The sequence below is a fragment of the Diorhabda sublineata genome, chromosome 11, assembly GCF_026230105.1.
Source record: "Diorhabda sublineata isolate icDioSubl1.1 chromosome 11, icDioSubl1.1, whole genome shotgun sequence".
Taxonomy (NCBI): Eukaryota; Metazoa; Arthropoda; class Insecta; order Coleoptera; family Chrysomelidae; genus Diorhabda; species Diorhabda sublineata.
This window is the reverse complement of record NC_079484.1, coordinates 5017568-5037077: the sequence shown is the minus strand read 5'-3', so window position 1 is coordinate 5037077 and position 19510 is coordinate 5017568. Positions and strand designations below refer to the sequence as shown.

Here is a 19510-nt window from a genome sequence, read left to right as displayed (position 1 = left end):
ATGCGCTCGTAATTTACAGAAACATATTACTAGATAATGTTCTCCAAAAGCAGAAAAACTAATCAAATACTATCCCAAAATAGTTAATTTTCGAATCGAACAAACCTGTTACCTAGATATGATGAGGATTGTCTTGCATAAAAAAAACATCAATAAAATCTTTTGAATAATTCATTTGTTGTTCCAGTAAAAACATTATTTCCAGAATAATTTTGTGGTACAACTATTCACGCGAAGTAATATTTATGAATGAAAGATAAAATATGTGGCTTCCCATTAAGTACAGAATCCCTACACAAAGTTAGAAACTCAAAACTGAAATAAATTAAAATAATCCCGGACCATGCATTCCACTTGAATTTTACAAATCCCCGAAGAGCTCCTACGACATCTGAAAAAGCTCAAAAACAGGGCCTCAAGCTCTTCGCATTATACATGTACATTACTTGGAAAATAACGGTTTTCTGGATCACTATAAATCCTTTCCTTCTGAAAGTTAAAATATGTTCGAACGAACTCTGTAGATCGAATTAAATATCTGATTGAAAATAAATAGCTGGTAGGTAAGCCGATAATATATGGATGGAGTGAATAATAAATAACAATAAATCTATTTTAAATATATTATCATCCTTCAGAGATGTCATTCTGAGTAGGATCCTTCTTTTCCGGAAGGAATAAAATGTTTGTATGACTACGAGGATGGTCCCATGTGTACCTGGCACAACAAAGAAAAAACAATGACCACCGAACCATTTTTTTTAAACTGTTAACAGAAAATAATCCCAGGGAGCTAAATCTAGTGAATGAGGTGCATGAGGTAGTAACTCAAATTTTAATTCCTCAATTTTCGCCATTGAAATAACGGATTTTTGAGCAAGTGCATTGTCTTGATGAAACAACATTTTCTGTTTAGCCAAATGTGGCCGTTTTTGTTTGATTTCTTCGCTCAAACATGGCATAATACTCGCTGTTGATAATTTTTTCTTTCTGTAGTCGTTGATAATGAAGGAGTAGTCTCACCCAGAGTAGAATCTAGTTCAGCTTTTATATTGGTTGGGCTAAGGCCTTTTGAATAAAAGTTTTCTATCACATAACTATGACCAATTTTTTTCCACGCTTACAATTTCATTGAAAACGTTCACTATTGAAGGCTGCCAAACAAATACTAAACAACGTGGCGTCTTCAATTTTGAAACATGTGTTGCAGAGATTGCTTGAGGCTGTTACTTGAAAATTCTCTTAGACAAACTATCTAATACTACTATGATTTCCATTATTTTGTTAAAACTCTTCATTTCAATCAGAACTCATGCCAAAACCAAGACAAGTAACAGCAAATTCTAGACCAACAAGTGAAGCTGGTATCTATTCTTATAACGCCAGTCACTGGGAATAAAAACAGTGAGAAGGTCAGAACTTTTCTCAATGAAGTTTAGCACTATCGCATATGATTGAGCAAAGATTTCAATCAAATATATTTGAAGATAATTGGAAAACGACTTCCAAAGACACATAAACATTCCGACCATTCAAGAAGAATCGCTGGCTTTTGAGACAGAAAATTTGAATATTAGAAAAGTCAATAAAATCTAATTCACCCTCAATATGATTCCGTTATCTGTAATTAAACAAGAAACCAAATTTCTCATGGTTGAAACAAGCCTATACTTTAATCCATTTGCTATTGATGGTGTCTACGCTAGTTTGCTTCCTATGTAAACTTGAAGTAATACCCCAGGTCTAAAACAATCGAAGAGATTTCTTTTTTCAGTGAGTTACATACTCACTAGATCTGTCCGGTGAATTATTATCTGAAGATAGTATCAGCATTTGTCGTTTCTGCGAGGAACCAAAGTAAATCTCCGAAAACTTCTTCTGTTAGTGCAAAGCTAAACTTACCTACTCCAATTCTAATTCATTTCTGTTTTTGTAGATTCTTGCCCAGTAGCTCATTTCCAGAACATTTTCATCTACACTTATTGCGCTACGAATCAGATACAGCTGTTCTCGTAATTTTAGTGATATTCTGTACTCTAAAATTTATATCCTTACACTCAAGTAGATTTATATTTACATATAATTTCTGAAATTCAGAAAAATCTAATTATCACTCTATCGTATTAAGCCCATTTCTTTTACTGTGATTAATCTGTGATAAAACAAATCTGGCATTACAAATTCCAAATTTATCCGGTGCGGTTGTTCTTTATCAAATGAAATGGTTTGTAAAAATCGGGAATAGCTAAAGCCCATTTCGTGATATATGTTACTATCCTTCACGGAAGCAAATGTCTGTTCTATTTACATGTACGTCCGTGAACCTTGCGAAATGCCAAACGAATCAGTCTTCACCCGCTTTTGGCTATTAGCGCACAATTTCAGGGGTTTTCGTCTAGATAAAATATGGACTAATTTTTAAAGGGGAGATAGCCTCAATGCAGATAGAAGCAGATAGAAACTATCACAAAATTTGATGAATAAATTATTGGAACAAAGACTAAACCATTAACATATCATTATCATTACGAGAAGCTTTAATGATTTTATTTATAATAGTACCAAAAAGAAAAAAAAATATTACTAAGATGGTCAGAAATCAAGAAATTCATTAGTTAACAGCAGTGAAATCGAATAAGTTTCAACAACTTGCACCAATTAGATCAGTCATGTCAAAGATACGGCCCGCGGGCCGCTTCCGGCCCCTGGACGAGAGCACTGATACTGTTGATACAACTAAACTTGCTGTTTCTATACGAGGCACTAACAGTAACTTTGAAATAACGTGCGTTCCATTGACAGGTACTACAACAGCAAATGATATTTATGCGATTGAGCATTTAATAGCAGAATATGAACTCGACTGGAATATACTTAGCAGCACAACTACGGATGGCGCTCCTGCCATGGCTGGCAAACATTCGAGAGTTGTAACTAAATCAAAACAAAACACATCAGGGAATATTGTGGGACTTCACTGTATATTTCATCAGGAATCATTGGAATCTAGACATGTCATAAACCTATAGTTAAAATTGCAAATTTCATAAGGAGCAGAGGACTAAATCACCGACAGTTCGAGCAATTTTCACAAGATTTGGACAAAAAGTTTTCTGATGTCCCTTATTTCACTCACAAGTTCGTTGGCTCAGTCCAGGAGTAGTTTTAGAAAGATTTTTTGCATCACGTGACCCTATTCAAGTTTTTATGTTAGAAAAAGGCAAACCAATTGATTATGACAACGACTGGTGGATTGATTGCGCGCCTTTTTGGTAGATATGAATAAACACTTGACTGATCTGAATAGGAAGTTACAGGGTAAAAATCTGATTGCCACTCAAGTGTATTCATATATTCAATCATTTGAAACAAAGTTGAGGCTGTAAAAAATCAAATTTTGGACCATTTCCCCCATTTGAAATCATTTGGTACAGTAAACCAAAGAAAATTGGATGAATATTCTCAGCTTCTGCAAAATTTCATTACGGAATTCAACAATCGTTTTGAAGACTTTCACAAAATTTCCAATTATCAACGATCCATCCAATATTTAAGCTTCACAGGCGACATTTGATTTGCAAATGGAATTGATAGATCTTCAATCTATTTTGAATGAAGCTCGCATTCTCTGCACATTTGGTAGCACCTATCTATGTGAGCAGATGTTTTCCGTCATGAAAATAAATAAGAACAAACATCGCATAAGACGAACGAACATCTCCAATCAATTCTTAAAATAACTGCAACGAATATGATACCTGACATCAATGAGCTTGTCAAAAACAAGAGAAGTCAGGAATCTGGATCCTCGAGCTCAACATAATTACCTACCATCTTTAATAGCTTTGATATGATGCCGTCTTCTCATTAATGGTTGGCGACCACGTTTTGAAATGCGTCTCTGTCTCAGCTTTCTGTTGCGAACAATGTGTCTTAGTATTTCGTCGATGATTATGTCCGTCCAGGGTATCTTCAGTTAGTATCTTCAATATGAAACGACTACAACCTCAAGGTCTATCGTGTTTCAATCTCAGAGCGGCTTTTGTCGAATTACATAGACGCTGACCTCAAGTTTCAATAGTAGAGTATCTAGGCTAGTTTCCTGAAGATGAAGATGAAGGAAATGGAGATTCTTTCTTGGTTAAATTCCATCGCGAACTTTCTTGGACAGCAATGAATGAATATATTAGGAAGAAAGTGTACCATATTTATATTTTCATTATATGAAGAAAGAACTTTTTAGAGTAGTCCAGAAATACACGCCGAAGTTTTCTCTGATTTTTCTTTATCCACAAACACTTTCATGAAGGTGCACTTTGTTATACCACAGACAAGCTCAATCCAGTCAAGAAAAAAAGGTTTTTGAGGCGGCAAGTAACAACAATATAAAAGAAATCTTGGTTGAAATAGAATTGACAAAACAAACTTCAGATGATTAACAGATTAAAATCGTATATGGTTCAGGTGACCTAAACACGATCCAATTGCCACTGTTGATTTTTTTCTATGAAAGATAAATATGAAAGCATTACATAGGTTTTGAAAACAATTAAACCAATGAGCAATTCACGTTGATTATGAAATGTTGAATTTTTTAGTTGGGTGACAAAGTTTATAAACAGAATATTTTTGTTTCTGATATTTTTGAAACAGCTGAGCTAAAATAAACATTGAATCAACACAAATTGACCTTCTGGGATTGTTACGATTTAAAAAAAAACAAAGAGCGCATATCTTGGCCAAAAGGTTAGTTGGCTTAGGAGTAAGAAAGATCGGCTATTGTCTAGGGAATCAACACTGCAAAAAAATCCATCAATGTATAAAAACAATTATTCAATCACGAATAAGTCTAGGCTCCGTTCCAGTAGCCTCGCTGCACGTATCTTGGTTAGGAGGAAACTATCAAAAATACTATTTTTTTAACGAAACTGGCGCATTTAAATATTTATCCAAATCATGGTGCAGAAAACCTGCAACAACTTTAAATGTTTGTGTCATGTTAGAAGTAGATCCACATTTGTGAAGTAGAAAAATTACGAATTCTAGAAAACATACAGTGAAGGGGATTATAGCAGGTGCTCAAAATGTTGTCCATTTACTTCGATACAACAAGCCATGCGATTTTTAAGACTTTGCAATTCTTCAATTCTTCTTATTTCTGTTGTAATCCTATCTTTTAATTCCTGAATATTGGCAGGTTTTGACCCATACGAAATAGTCTGAAGGATTCATATATGGTAATATCGGGGGCCATTCGATAAAACCACGCCTTACGATTCATCTTGTGGGTAATACCTCACCACACTTGCATACTGAGATGATTCACCATCTTGTTGTCATTAGGGATACTGTTATTGTCTGGAAATTTCTAAAAATGAAGTTTTTTCCAAATGTAATTAAAAATATTTACTTGGTTTTGGAAATATCCGAGCCAATTCAGGTATAATACTTTTTTCCAATGAATAAATACTCCGGACCATTTAAGTTACCCTAAATGGAAAAAGGACCAATTATTTTGTCGCTATTATTCCAGCTCATGGATTCAGTTTTTAGGGATATTGAGTATGGGATTCATGCATCCAACGAGGATTGGTACGTGACCAGTATCTACATTTATGTCATTAATACAAAAAGTTACCTCATCGCAAAACATAACATTACTTAAAACATTTGGATCGTTTTGACTGTAACATTTTTCCATTATTAAGTCAGCAAACTTCACGTCTATCAAAATCGTCATCTGACAAATTTTAAACCAACGTTACTATGCATGGATGGAATTCATTATCATTTTCATTACGGATGTTTGCGAAATATCAAGTTTCCTGGATATTTGTCTAGTACTCAAGTGTGGATCGTCTTCTAACAGGACACAAACATCTTAAAATTTGAAAAAGTTGATGCAGTTTTTCTGTGCCCTGATTTGGATAAATCTTTTACTGAATCATTTTCGTTAAACTTTTTTACTAATTTATTGACAGTAGATCTTGTTATGAGATTTCGGTTAGGATATAAATCATTAAAGATATTATACGTTTCTGGTTGACTTATACGCCTAATATTATTGAAATATCAATTCGTTCTTTTTCAGATAAACGATCCATTGTGACTTTCAATAAAACTCAACAATAATAATTTATTGAAACGTCAAATTTGTTATTGTTATTTTAACTTCGGCGGAAATAACGCAAATGTAACCCCGAAATTATGGTATTTAGGTATAGGAAACATCAAATGAAAAATAATGAGTATTTCTTAAGGTCTTCGAGAAGTGAAAAATATATAGGGTGATCCATTTGAAATAACAAAATTCCTTATTTTTCCGGAAAAAGGAAAGATCTGACAACAACTTGAATACCACCATAATACCGGCCGTTTCCAAGATAAATGAGGCGTTCCGTACATAAAACTCACTCTGCATAGTAGGCAATAAATCTTTTATTTATATAGTTTTCCTCGTATATGAATTTTTCCTATTTTTTGTTACAGTTGCATGTTCGACCGTAACCGTAACGAAATGCCAAGCAGCCCTTCGCACTCTTCAGGCATTTCCGTTCTTCAAGCCCACGTGTCTTTGTCGAGAGCCTCACGTGGACCCGGAGTGCAACTCCTTTAGAGATTTTCTTTTCGATCACCCTTGCGTGTTCGTCATGAAAAAAGGTAAGTGGAATAAATTATATACGTAAGGTCAATACTCTTGAAAAAAGTATGAGAAGGGTAACTAAAATTCGAACAAGGCTATCTATTGATGAATATAAAAATTTCCTACATCATATCCTCAAGTTATTTTAGTCTAGAAAATAAACTGACTCGATTTTTTTTCTTTTCATTCCAATTTCAACCACGGGATGACTGTTTTAATAATTGGTTTTGTCTTAAAGACCTTTACTCAATCTAAATAAACTTAAAGTATATTAGCTTCGAATTTTGAAGAGCTCCAATAGAGCTTTTTAAGAATACAACTCATAGATGTTATGATATCTTTTGTTACTTTGGTAGGAATATACATCAGTCATCAAAAACCTCGTATCGATTTCAAAGTGAACTCCTTCCAAAATATTCATATTTAATTATGGATCCAGAAAGATTTTCTATCAAAATGAGTTTTTTCAATTAAGTTATTTCATAAAAGACAATCTTCAACGATAAATTTGTTTGTTTGGTTTGTTTTGATAGAAGACAATCTCCTAGCACATACTCTAAGTTGTCAGGGAATAATAAATTATTTTTAACTTAAAATCTGCGCTTCCGCCAAAATTTTGAAAATATGGGCTTCCGCCAAATATTAGAATCACTGATACCATGTATTTTTCATATTCCCTTATCACGAACATATTAAAAATTTTCGAAAACTATAGCTCTATCTCAGGTGTATCACCTATCGGCTGATTACGGATTCTGATCCAGAACGAGATATAGATCACAGTTTCCGAAAGTCGCATTCAATTTTTGGTGGAAATTTCAAATTTACTTTTTTGTGCGATGAATTGTCTAAAAATGTGGAAACCGCAAACCTCAGTAACCTATTAATTACGCTGCGCACGAGAATTGATTGTAGACAGTCATTAAAGGGGGGTAAATAATTTTTGGGGTTCAAAAAACCAGAGACAAATGACAATTGTCGAACGACTAAAATAATTTTCTCATAGATAAAATCTTCGAACAACGACTCGTAGACCATCGCCACTGTTTTAGTACAATGTGTAGAATCTTTACATTGTTGGAAGAAGTCTTTCCAAATAACCGATAATTTTTTAATGAAATGTGATTTTCTGTAATTTCAAAAGATTATTTCCAAATTATCACAAAAAAGCCCAAATCTACAAGATTAATTTATAATATTTTCCGAATTGACCAAGAAATCGAATCGAGTCAATTCAAATATTCAATCAAACAGAAAATATTACCAGAATAAAATTAAAATAAGTAAAAATTACAAAAATTGAACGGAAATATTTATTATCAAAATTATAGTGATTAACATCAAGTATGAAAAATTAAAAAAAAATGACGAAGAGAGTGATAAAACTCAGAAGTGAATGAATATATACACAAAACAATGAAAAGTTCGATATGGCACAGAAACAATCAAAACGATTAAAATGAATACAAACAGTATATTAACTTGAAGGATAAAATATAGTTGAGAGGATAAAACCACAAAAAATAAAATGACTGTGGCAATTGTGGGAAGCAAACGAAAACATAGTGTCCTTATCCATGCTACAATGCAATCAAAGATGTAAAGGAAGGCCGTAATCAAAGTGGTTAAGATAAAGTAGAGTAGAACCTAAATAGAATAGAAAGTAACTTTGAGTGAGTTATGTATGCTGCCATACATTTATGTCATTTTGTTAACTTCTTATTTCTAGTTTAGTGCTTTTAATTGAATTAATGGTTGTTGTATTAGCCTCAAATACATAAAACGAATATTTTTTGAGCGTTACCCTCTAACATGAATAATCTTAAAGTAATTTGACGATATTTCATAACCTTTTTCTATTGTTATACACCCTGTGTAAATTATTGTATTATTTTATATTATTTATTTTTTAAACGGAACGGTGAATTTATTACAAATTACAAACTAACGGAATGTATTTATACACTAACACGAATACACTAAGCTGTTCACTATCCACTAAACTCTTTACTAACACTTAACGATACACTTAACTATGCACTAACTTATTATTAAACACTGGCACGATTATCGTTATCAACTCTTTCAATCCTTTGGATTATGGATATCGCTTTTATCGCTTAAAAATCCTTTTTCGTTTACTTTTCATTTTCTATTTTTGTTTTCTTCATAGTTCATCGTTTGTCTTAACTGCTTTTGTCATTATTTTCTATTTCTTTCGGTTTCTTCTCCTCTATTTCGTTTCTCCAAGTCTTTCTCGGCCTGTCTCTTCTCTCATTTCAATTGGTTTTCTTCTCATTATATGCCCAGCCCAGTTGAGACTGTGTACTTTTATGTATCTAACTCTAGCATCATCTCCTTCTCGTTTTTCTTTGCTTGGGCCTGTTATAGTTCTCATTATCTTTCTCTCCTCTCTTCTAAGCTCTTCTTTTTGTTAACTACTGTTGTTTCCATCGCATACGTGATTACTGGTCTTATCAGGGTTTGGTACATTTTTATTTTGTTTTGTTTAGTTATGTTTTTGCTTTTTAATATTCTGTTTATTCCACATTCTTTTTGTATCCTTTCCTTTATATTGTCTCTGGTTGTTTGTCCCAACGTTATTCCTAGATAATTAAAGCTAGATATTGTTTCAAAATTGTATTTATTAATTTTCAGTTGGGAACACTTATATAAATTTTCAAATTTACCGTTTTTTTTATCGTGATCCTGTTCACTACAACATCAAATTATTCACTGAACGATCGCTTCTTTATATCCAACGGCTGTCTAGATAATTCGGATTCTGGTATATCGTAAACAAACGAAAAGAACTTTTCAGAAATTTCCTTCAAGAAAAATATTATGTAAATAACTTGTACAAACAATACATTACAAAACCATAATTTAGATAAGAAATATATAGGCGCGTTCGCCAAACTTCAGGATTTTGTTAACAGGACCAGTTTCACGGTTTATATCAATGAAAACCATTTCTAACCTAAAATTTGAAATGCGTCGATTTTCTAGGTAAACCTGATAATTGAAGAAGTCTTTTAATTTTCAAATCACACCACGTATTAATTACAACTGAACTTATTTATTTTCGATTATTTTTTATTATTTTATTTTTACTCGCATCCATAATTTACATATTTCGCCCAAATCAGAATACATACAAGTATTTTAAATTAAAATTATCACCATATAAACCAATTCTTACGTGACTGGAACAGAGACTGTTAACGACACCGCTGTCGCTGGTTGGAATGCCAAGAAATTTCACGTTTATACAAGGCTTGGGATCCAGACAACAATCTATTATTCCCTAACATAGTAAAACTTGCATATATATACGGAATTTTCTTGCTGAAATGGGAAATTTGGAAAATAAACGTTTTCCAACTTACACAAACTTTTTGTCATTGCTGAAGTATCTATTTTTGTATGAAACTGTAATATATTTGGTTTTGCTACTCGAGACTGGAATAAAAGTATCATCTTGCGAGTAGTAGAAACATATATTTATTCTATTTTTACTACCCGATATACCTGATTGTTCAATAAGTTTTGTAGTCCTATGAAAAAATACAATTTAATAATTTGAATGAGATATTATTATTCAATATACTTCCAAAACCCTCGTTCCAGCGGATTTCCTAATTAATCAAGCTGGAACAATAAGGTGGAAGTTCAAAGAAGACATCTTTGACAAATAGGGTGGATGCTACAACTCAATCTATTTCATTTACGATGCTTGTCCATTAAATTAGTTTCCCAACGACTTTTCACAATAAAAAAACATGTTTATTGATATTGATTAAAACATTTTTGGAAAACTTCGACTTCACTCTATTTTTCGATATAATCGTCGTTTAAATCAATGCATTTCTGCCGTGTACCATCTTTTATATGTCTTAGTCGTGGAAATTTGTCGCCGCGCTGCGAAGATAGCTGAAGAATAGTCACTGAGAGTCAAGTCTGGGCCATAAGGGAGTTTGATGAGATCGGTTGTTACACGGGCGACTTCGGCAAGCTTAGGAGTGTCCACTGACGAGATTATTTTGTTTCTGATGTCAGTTGGTGAACTCAGGGCTCGTCTCCAGTGACAACTGAGTCCAAAAACTCGGTCAGAATTTTCGGGACCGTATCCCAATCGTTCTCTCAAACGTCACCCTCCTAGCATTACTATCCACCATAAAAAAATCAAATTGATTAGTCAAAGGCTTGATACTCACTTAACATCAAAGATAGTAACTTGAAGAGTGTTTTATATAAAGATGATGATGTAAATCTAAAATCTACGCATACCTGGGGAATAATCTTCTGATTATACTGCCTCTCCAAAGGAGGCATTCATTTGTGATGCAAAAATTGATTCTGGAAAGAATATATTAATGTATGCTATGTCATTTTTGCCATTTATAGAAGATAAATTCGTTTACAAGCATCGGAAAGACTAAATTAATCGAACTTAATTGAAAATGAATGTTCTTTTTCACGAAATTATCTAATTACATTCATACATTTTATATCAACTTTAAATTTCATTAAGAGTACAAACACAAAGACATAATTGAAAAATTAGTGGTGCTCAAATTTTGTGAAAATACTAGAATATATTTGTTTAAAAAGATTAATTATGAAACCGTGGAGTTATTAAATAAAAAGCAATATAATGAAACATGATAAGAAACAATTACGTGGTATATATTATTGTTAAAATATTAATTGGTAAATCTGGAATAGCCCTTTAAACATTATTTAATACAACTATCAAAGCACATCACTTCGAAATCTTTCATAATTATTGTCATCAACTGGTAATCCTCCTTCGAACACATCAACTCCTAGTATTACTTCATATAATATTGTTGAAATATCCAAAAAACACTGAATTCTTCTTTTATTTTAAGTTCAAGATCCCAAGAATTCACTCTCAATCAATTTTTTTTAACTTGAGAACACTATATATAATTTAAAGTCAACATCTCTCTTTAAAACTTATTTTGTCATATGGGTATTCTTCATTTAGTCTACGTATGTCTTTCTATAAATTTCAATTCATAATTTTGGATTGCTTTTTTCATTTGCAATAACTTATTCCAAGGTTTTCATATCTTCCATAATTCCGCTGCTAGTTTTTCCATTTCTCCATTTATATCAAGATTTTTCTACTGCAAATTGTGTGTGAACATCTACGTCTTGTTCACTCATACATTAGTTCTAATTAGGGTACTCATTCATTCTCTATTGAATGATGAATAATTTCTGACACTCAATGGATGGTATTTCATACACTTTTATCAAAAATACACGATTTGTTTGCAACTTTCGATGACGTCCAAGAACTATAAGAATTTTCCCCTAACAATATCATGAAAAACCAGTGAAAAAATAATTATTCTAACAAGTAATTCACCATAATATTGTTCATGGACTAGTTTACAATGTTATTTCCAATAGCTTGGATTGAAACTGATCTACTCTAATTGCAATTTGTCATTATAGCTTCCAATATTTGCGACTTTGGTTTAATTTGCAGGTACCCACATCAAAAGAACTCAAAATTGGGATAATAAAGAACAGGTCTGGCGAATCAGAATTGAGCTAAAAGTCTTTTTATGAACGGTTTGTTTCTGATCCCATGGATAGCATGGATTTGCGTTCAGTGTTTTTCACAGAATTGCAGCCCTTTAGGTGAATAATTTCCTGGAAAATAAGTTTTAAAGGATTCAATTTATGTATTTATGTATTTTCGTGAAATCTGCGAAAAAACTGACTGTTATCATAATCGATATTGATTCAAAACAATCGTTCCATACTACAAAATCGTATTTATATAAATATCATATTCCTACATCCGCGCCCTACAAGTACGCCTCATGAATTTAGCAACGTAGCGTCGTCGATGACCAGATAAGGATCTTTTTCTTTGTAACAAAGGCAATAGAGGAAGGTTCTCTTTTGTTTATGTTGTCACTTGGTGGGGTGTTAATAGGGACAAGGACCTGACTCGGAATCAGGATATTTACTGCCAGGAAAAGCACTTAGAAAAAGAGAAAAAAAGGGGGACTGCAAAAAGATTTGTTTAAATAGAAAAATTGATATAAGGACGTGCTATATTTAGAGAATTATGAAATATATGTGTGGAATTGCAAATAATAGAAATTATGATAACGAACTAGCTCCACTAAGTGGATTAACACAATATAATCTGCCAAATCTTAAGAATTGCAAAAGGAAATAAATATGTCAACGATATGGTTCTACAAAATGAACTAGCACAAAATTATACTTGTAAACCAGTAGTTCCAAATCGAAATATTCTATTCTATTCTATTTTACATACCTAGTAAGACTAATTTTACGTATAGCAACTACAAAAGGAGTGAAAATTTTTTCGTTGAAGTATAAAACACGTTTTGTACGTGAAAAACTCATAAATAGGGTAATAAGTTTCAACTTATCGATACAAAAGATACATAACTTTAACATGTACATCTGAAATATTGATAGAGTTTCTATAACGAGTTACAAAGAATATATTTCACTTTGTTCTTGAGACTGAACCAAAATAACAAGCTAGAAACTCGTTAGTTAATAAATATACTTCCAAATAAAATAAAGTATCTTCAATTGTTATCATTAATTTTGAATGAATCGATTCAGTTATATTTTTATAATACACTTTAGTCGAGTCGTTTTAGGCCAAATTAGGTAACTATCTCGGAAAATCGACATACCCAGTTTATTACCACGTAATACCTTGTATTTTTGGCATCCTCAAACTATTTTCAAAATTCATGTATAATTGGATTGTCGCAAGATTCAAAGGTCACAAAAATTTTTACGTATTTTACAAATATCTCGATTTCTATGGGTTTTTCGGTATTTGTATATCAATATTGTAGATAATTCAATTCTCTACAACTTTTGTATTATCATTTAATCATAATATTATTGTATTTAACATTTTTTATACATTGAACTGTTTTCGAGATAGAGCGCGCGGTCAGCTGGTAGTCCTGATAAAAAAATCATAATATTAAGGTTTCAAATAATTGCTAAATGTTTAATTATCGTTTTTTATCAACTTTTAGATTGAATTCATTTTTTTACAATGTAATATTCTGGGTATGTCGATTTTCCGAGGCCAACCCGCTATAACGACTGGACTAATTTACAAAGTATTGTTTTTGTTAAACTAATTAAAAATGTTAATTATAATTTATTTCTTGGCCAATTATTTGAATAATCGAAATATTGAAAACACCATTTTTAACAATAAGAAAACATTTTTTCGAATCATAATTTTCTCTAAACAAAAACAGAAAAAGTTCAAACTTATTAAGACTTTCAATTTGCTTGAAACAATTTCATGAACAATTCATATTCTACGTTATTTACTGCCCTTGTTCAATGTGAAAACAGGCGTAGACTTAATTTTCCAATAATCATGAAAAATTATAGTTAACAAATTAAAAGACCTTCATGAACATTTATCCCAAGATCTTATGAATCTTACCAATTGAATAACTTTTTGAAAAATAGTTAAGAAGATGACAGAATATTTTTCAAATTTCAAGAATGACATTTTATGTATTAAGAAAATTATTTTTTATGAACTCTTTGTAGCGGCAGCGCGCGCAAACCGTAACAGCCCCGCGGAGCCCTATTTTCAACCGTAAATTAAAATTATAAATAATGAACCGAGAGAGAAATACTTTATTGTCAAAAAATTATTACAATTTGTAAACAAAATCTTGTGAAACAAACTTAAAAATAACTGAATAAAGATACGATTAAAATAAAATTTCAATATACGAGTACAGAATAAAACCACAATGGGTAACAAAATTATAGGCTATAGTACTAGATAGTAATTAGTATATAAGTCGTAAATAAGTCCATAGCAAAAATTAAACCAATATGTAAAATGTCATGACATACAGAGTAGAAGGTAAATGTGCCCTCAAAATATTGCGAAAAGCGGGAAAAGATATCGATTTGATTTCAATTAGCAAGTGACTATGCAGTTTTTGCATTGTAAAACATTGAGCCCTCAACTAATTCTGAACGTGGAGTAAGTAGGTAAAGGTCGTGCTCCGCGTTCCTAAGTGGATAGCCGTGCAACGTCTTTTTTGAAATTGGAAATGCTGATTCAAAGATGAATAAGGTAGAAACAGTTTTTAATATTTTAAAAAAGTCCCTGCGGAGATAGAGCTCCGGTTGCTAAGACTTTTTTTCGAAAATTTCCTCATCTTCAATGACCTTTTTTAAAAATTGTTTAGATTTCAACATTTTTTGAGTTATTAACTAGATATTAAATACCATTTCTTTTCACCTTATTTTGTTAATAACAATAACAATTCTTTACCTGCTCGAAAATCCTTCAAAACCATTTTTCTAGACATAATTCCTAACCGCTTTCGCTCATATTTTCAGGACCTTTATTTCTATTTTTCATTTTTTTGACATTGTAAACTAGAATATTAAACATATCACCCCATTCCTTAAATTATTATCATTTTCGCTTCAATTGAACCACTCTCTTTGGGAATCTTCTTATGTATTCTACAGTACTCTAAGTGTTAATGAATAATATTCAATGATTGATCGGGAAAAATATGACTAAACTTTTTCTTATATATTATAACGATTCAAAGAAAAGTTTTATAGTGATTTAATCATAAATAAAGTTTCGTTTTGTTGCAGAGAAAGATCCGTATCCAGTTGATGCCCTGCCAACATGTAATCACGCTTTATCAGTTTGCCAACAAGAACATAAATGTATTAAATTGTACGAGGACTTCAAAGCCAACTGCAAAGTGCGAGATAATAGATGCCGGATGGATGACAGGTGAACCATCTATTTATTACTCATTAGGCGGTTCTATAGAAATAGAATAAACATAAGCGAATTTGTGGAACAAACAAAAAGGACGAGTGGAAATGGGATATACAGTTTATGTAACAAAATACAACTTCCACAATAAATTTAATCTATTATAGAATCCAGGTTTAATCGATTAAACAATAAAAGCTAATATACAATGCATTATTGCCAATACTTTAAGCATAAATAGTAATCCTTTCAAATTATGAATATTTGAAAACTTGTTTGTACCTTCTGAACCAGAACTCTGAACCAGAACTTGTGAATATTCAATACATTTCGTTGATTAGTTGAATCGTTAGTTCATTGATAGTTACTTCGGAATTATCTGCTTTCGAAAAGAGTGAAACCGCTCGAAATTCATCCAACTACCCCTATATTGTTAAGTTTTATCGTTTTATCATATTCCCGTCTTAGATTCGTTGTTTTTTGGTGAATCCCAGATCTCGGATCCACATTGATCAAACATTCAAAGAAATTTTCTCATGTCTGATTATCAAAAATTCTGTTTCAGTTATTCTTAAATTTAAATTTAGTGAAAGGTACTTTAGCTAGGTACTTGCAAAGGCATCAATAGATTGCACAATTGGTTATATTGTAAACTTGACTAAGCAGTTAAACGTCTACAATTATGTCAGAAAAGTTGTACAAAATTCAGCACTATACATCTTGAGACTATTGTTTTACCAAAGGTCGTTAAAAATTGATAAGGTTAATTTTAAGCCACGATTAATCTGTTTTGTAGAAATTCCATAAAGTTGTTGTTCATCATACCTTCCATTTCGATCAGCCAATTTCCAAAATTTACCATGCATAACACTAAATATATGCAATATCATCATTGTTGTGGTATGGTCACCATGTATTGATTGAAAGTATCCAGTATTCCAATGCTTGGAAATGTAATAAATGTAATAAAACTGATTCTCGTATATATCTTACAAAATATGATGTACCTTGACATTACATAATCTTTAGTTATAGTACCAAGGTTTTTTATTTGATAGCGTTGCGTTTCTAACGGGACGTGTTTTTTAATTGCCTCGAATTACACATTTTTTTAAGCGTGGGTTACAATTAATTATTTTAATTTCTACCGACCTTCTGGTTAAACAACTATAACAATCTGATTGGGTGCCTATTGTATGAATTCGCTCCAAATGTCACATGGAGAGATTGGAGAACTACCATTAGGCAATGAAGGAAATAATCCTATTCAATACATATCTCTCCAATATTAATTTGCAATTGCGAAATATTTGTGACATGGATCTTTGCCATTCTTAGACTAAAGTCTTGCCAATCGTAATGAATCAGATATTCTAGCAGAAGCAATAAAACAAAAATCCTTAAAAACCTCATGGCTTTCACGAAGCTGGTACAAATTATCACAACTAGAAGCTCAAATCGGTCATACGCATATCACAAGTGATTAGCTACAACTGAAAAAACATCAAGCAATGTGCGAAATGTGCAACAATGAGTTTATTAAGCACCTCTCAATTAACTTTAAGAAATAGAAAGAAGAATCAACTACCACCTTTATTAATGAACCTACAATAAGAAACTATCTGAAAAACTATTAATTATTTAGTAAAATCTGAAATGTAATGTTTGGATGGGAGATTAATCTCTTAAATTTTATTTGTACTATGTCCAAAATAATACAGAACTTACAATAAATTGTTCATTCTCAATATAAAGGAGAAAAGTTCAATTCTTCAACTGACGTATTAAAAGTTTGAAATTTTTTATGAGGTATTATTTATAATCATATAAGAACTGTTTATGTTTGGCATTGTTTATAAATAAAGACTCATCGTTTTTGCTGATATATCATCACAAAAAGCGTATTTAAAAACGGTACTGCCTGAGGAGCGGCATCTACTTTCTGCTGAAGTCTTCGTTTAGGCACATTGTTTATTTATTGGATGTCGAGGAACATTTAGTTGGTCAATTCTAAGTCTCGATTGCTTATATCATAATCAATCCATCAATTACTTTGGATTCGACAACGTTAAACGCATTAATAAAAAAATAATCCACTTTCATGATAATGGAAATGTTAAGAATATAAAAATAAATATTAAACGAATTAAAACAACGGGAATACTATTCCCAACTTAAAGAAACAATGAAAAAAAATTTTTAACCAACATTCATTTATAATAAAAGGAAATAGTATATTATACTGGAACACCTGGTACATAATTTTTTATCACTTTTTGTATATTGTCTAAATAGTTGAATGATAAAATTATTTGTGAATCAATATACCAGTTAACAGACATATTCCTCAATAACATTAGTATTATTTCAACTGAAAGCAAATTAAGCGTAAAGTTTTGATTTAATTACGTTCAAACATAACCACATTATGTCCAGAAACCCACAGCACTTCAACAATGGCGTCATCATGTACTCTCAACGTGGTTTCACAATGATTACCCACATTAAAACAACGAAAATGCCAACATCAGCATATTGTTATCTAAAAATTTTATATCTCGGAAACACACGTACTGAACTATAGTCTAGTAAAGAAAACGGAAAAATAGATGCTTGTGTAATCATGTCATCTAACGGTGCTTGACTTTTATACTGATTATCTTATTCAGCTTAAGCTCTAAACTAATGTTAACCGTACGTATACTTGAAAATCACTAGTCAGACGCTCAAAACTGAGAAATTCACTTCTAGTATATTAATCTACAACGATAAGGAAAAACAAGAATATATTATGAGTCTATTTTTCTTCCTCGTAATAACTTGTTATTTACGTTGTCTTCGAGGTAACTTTCGGCAACTGCCGATGGTGCCGATGAACGACGAAATAAATGACCCGTTAGTACCATTTTTTACCTATAGCATCAAACATATTTAGGCCAACTTCTGTTTAGAATATTTTTTGATAATTCGATAAAATTAACCCGATACGTTAAGATCTAGACAATAGTTTAATCGAGGAATAACCACACAACATACTACTATGACACTAAAATCTGTCGGGCAGATAACACGGAAGATATCTTCTAGATCCTCGCTGGGTGGGAGGACTCACTAAAGGTTGGAGGAATTGACTAAATTTGAAGGTTAAAACCTGTAAGATACATACCATGTAGCATTTACAAGGGTACTTTTGAATGAAATCTTTCTATAATCACTATATTTAAGTTGGTTACACTACCCTATGGTTGAATACCATAGCTCCAGATGGGTTTCAGTGTAACTTTGTAGTAGTAGCACGCTCTTGATCTTAGACCTATTAACCAGAATATTTTACTGAGTTTTATGCCCAATTGCTTTCTCTTGATTAATATGTTTGTTCTCCAAGCTAGTCGTTAGTCCAGATGAATCCATTTTATTTTTCCTGCAGAAGATGCTCGTTTAATATCACAGTTGAACAAACAAATAGCACATGGGTGTAGTCAGGATTCATAACAGGGAAGTCAAGTCATGGTCCATGGTCCTTCACATTGTAAAAAAAGGGCGAATAAAAACAAAACTTTGAGATTTTAATTATACTTAAATTAGACTAATAACATTTTTCTTGGGTTAAAACTAAATTTATCCAAAATTTTCTTCACTATGCATGATTTTCCTTCAAAAATTTTCGATGTACACTCATCAAACCCAATCCAGTAAATCTATCATCACCCATTGTACTCCTGAGCCAGGTTTTCACCTTTCGTACTGAACGATCTTTCTACAGTAGCAGTAGTGGATGGGAAAGCACTTAATATAAGCAGTGCCTACCTTGTTGCAGGGAAAAAACATTAGCTTCCTCTAAAAGTGGAGCTACTTCAATTTCCTTTAATTGGTCTTCTGCTAAATTCTTTTTCTTGAACATATTGAAACACAAATTTAATTCTGCAGAGACATCACCCAACTCATAGAATGCTATGAAAGATTCTGCATTATTTTTGAAATCTCATGAGCATGCTTGAAGGATGAAGATAAGTTAAAGCAAAAGCATGTGTATTCAAAGA

At 31.9% G+C, this 19510-nt stretch overlaps 1 protein-coding gene across 1 annotated transcript in view; it reads left to right on the top strand.

Annotated features, from left to right (window-relative positions):
• Positions 1-19510, top strand: part of LOC130450215 (uncharacterized) — a 323885-nt gene that overhangs the window by 226789 nt on the left and 77586 nt on the right. Inside the window, exons 3-5 of the mRNA XM_056788487.1 lie at positions 6490-6660; positions 13642-13644; positions 15341-15485. Of these exons, the coding sequence (XP_056644465.1) occupies positions 6490-6660; positions 13642-13644; positions 15341-15485 (319 nt within the window). The remainder of the gene's footprint in view (positions 1-6489; positions 6661-13641; positions 13645-15340; positions 15486-19510) is intronic.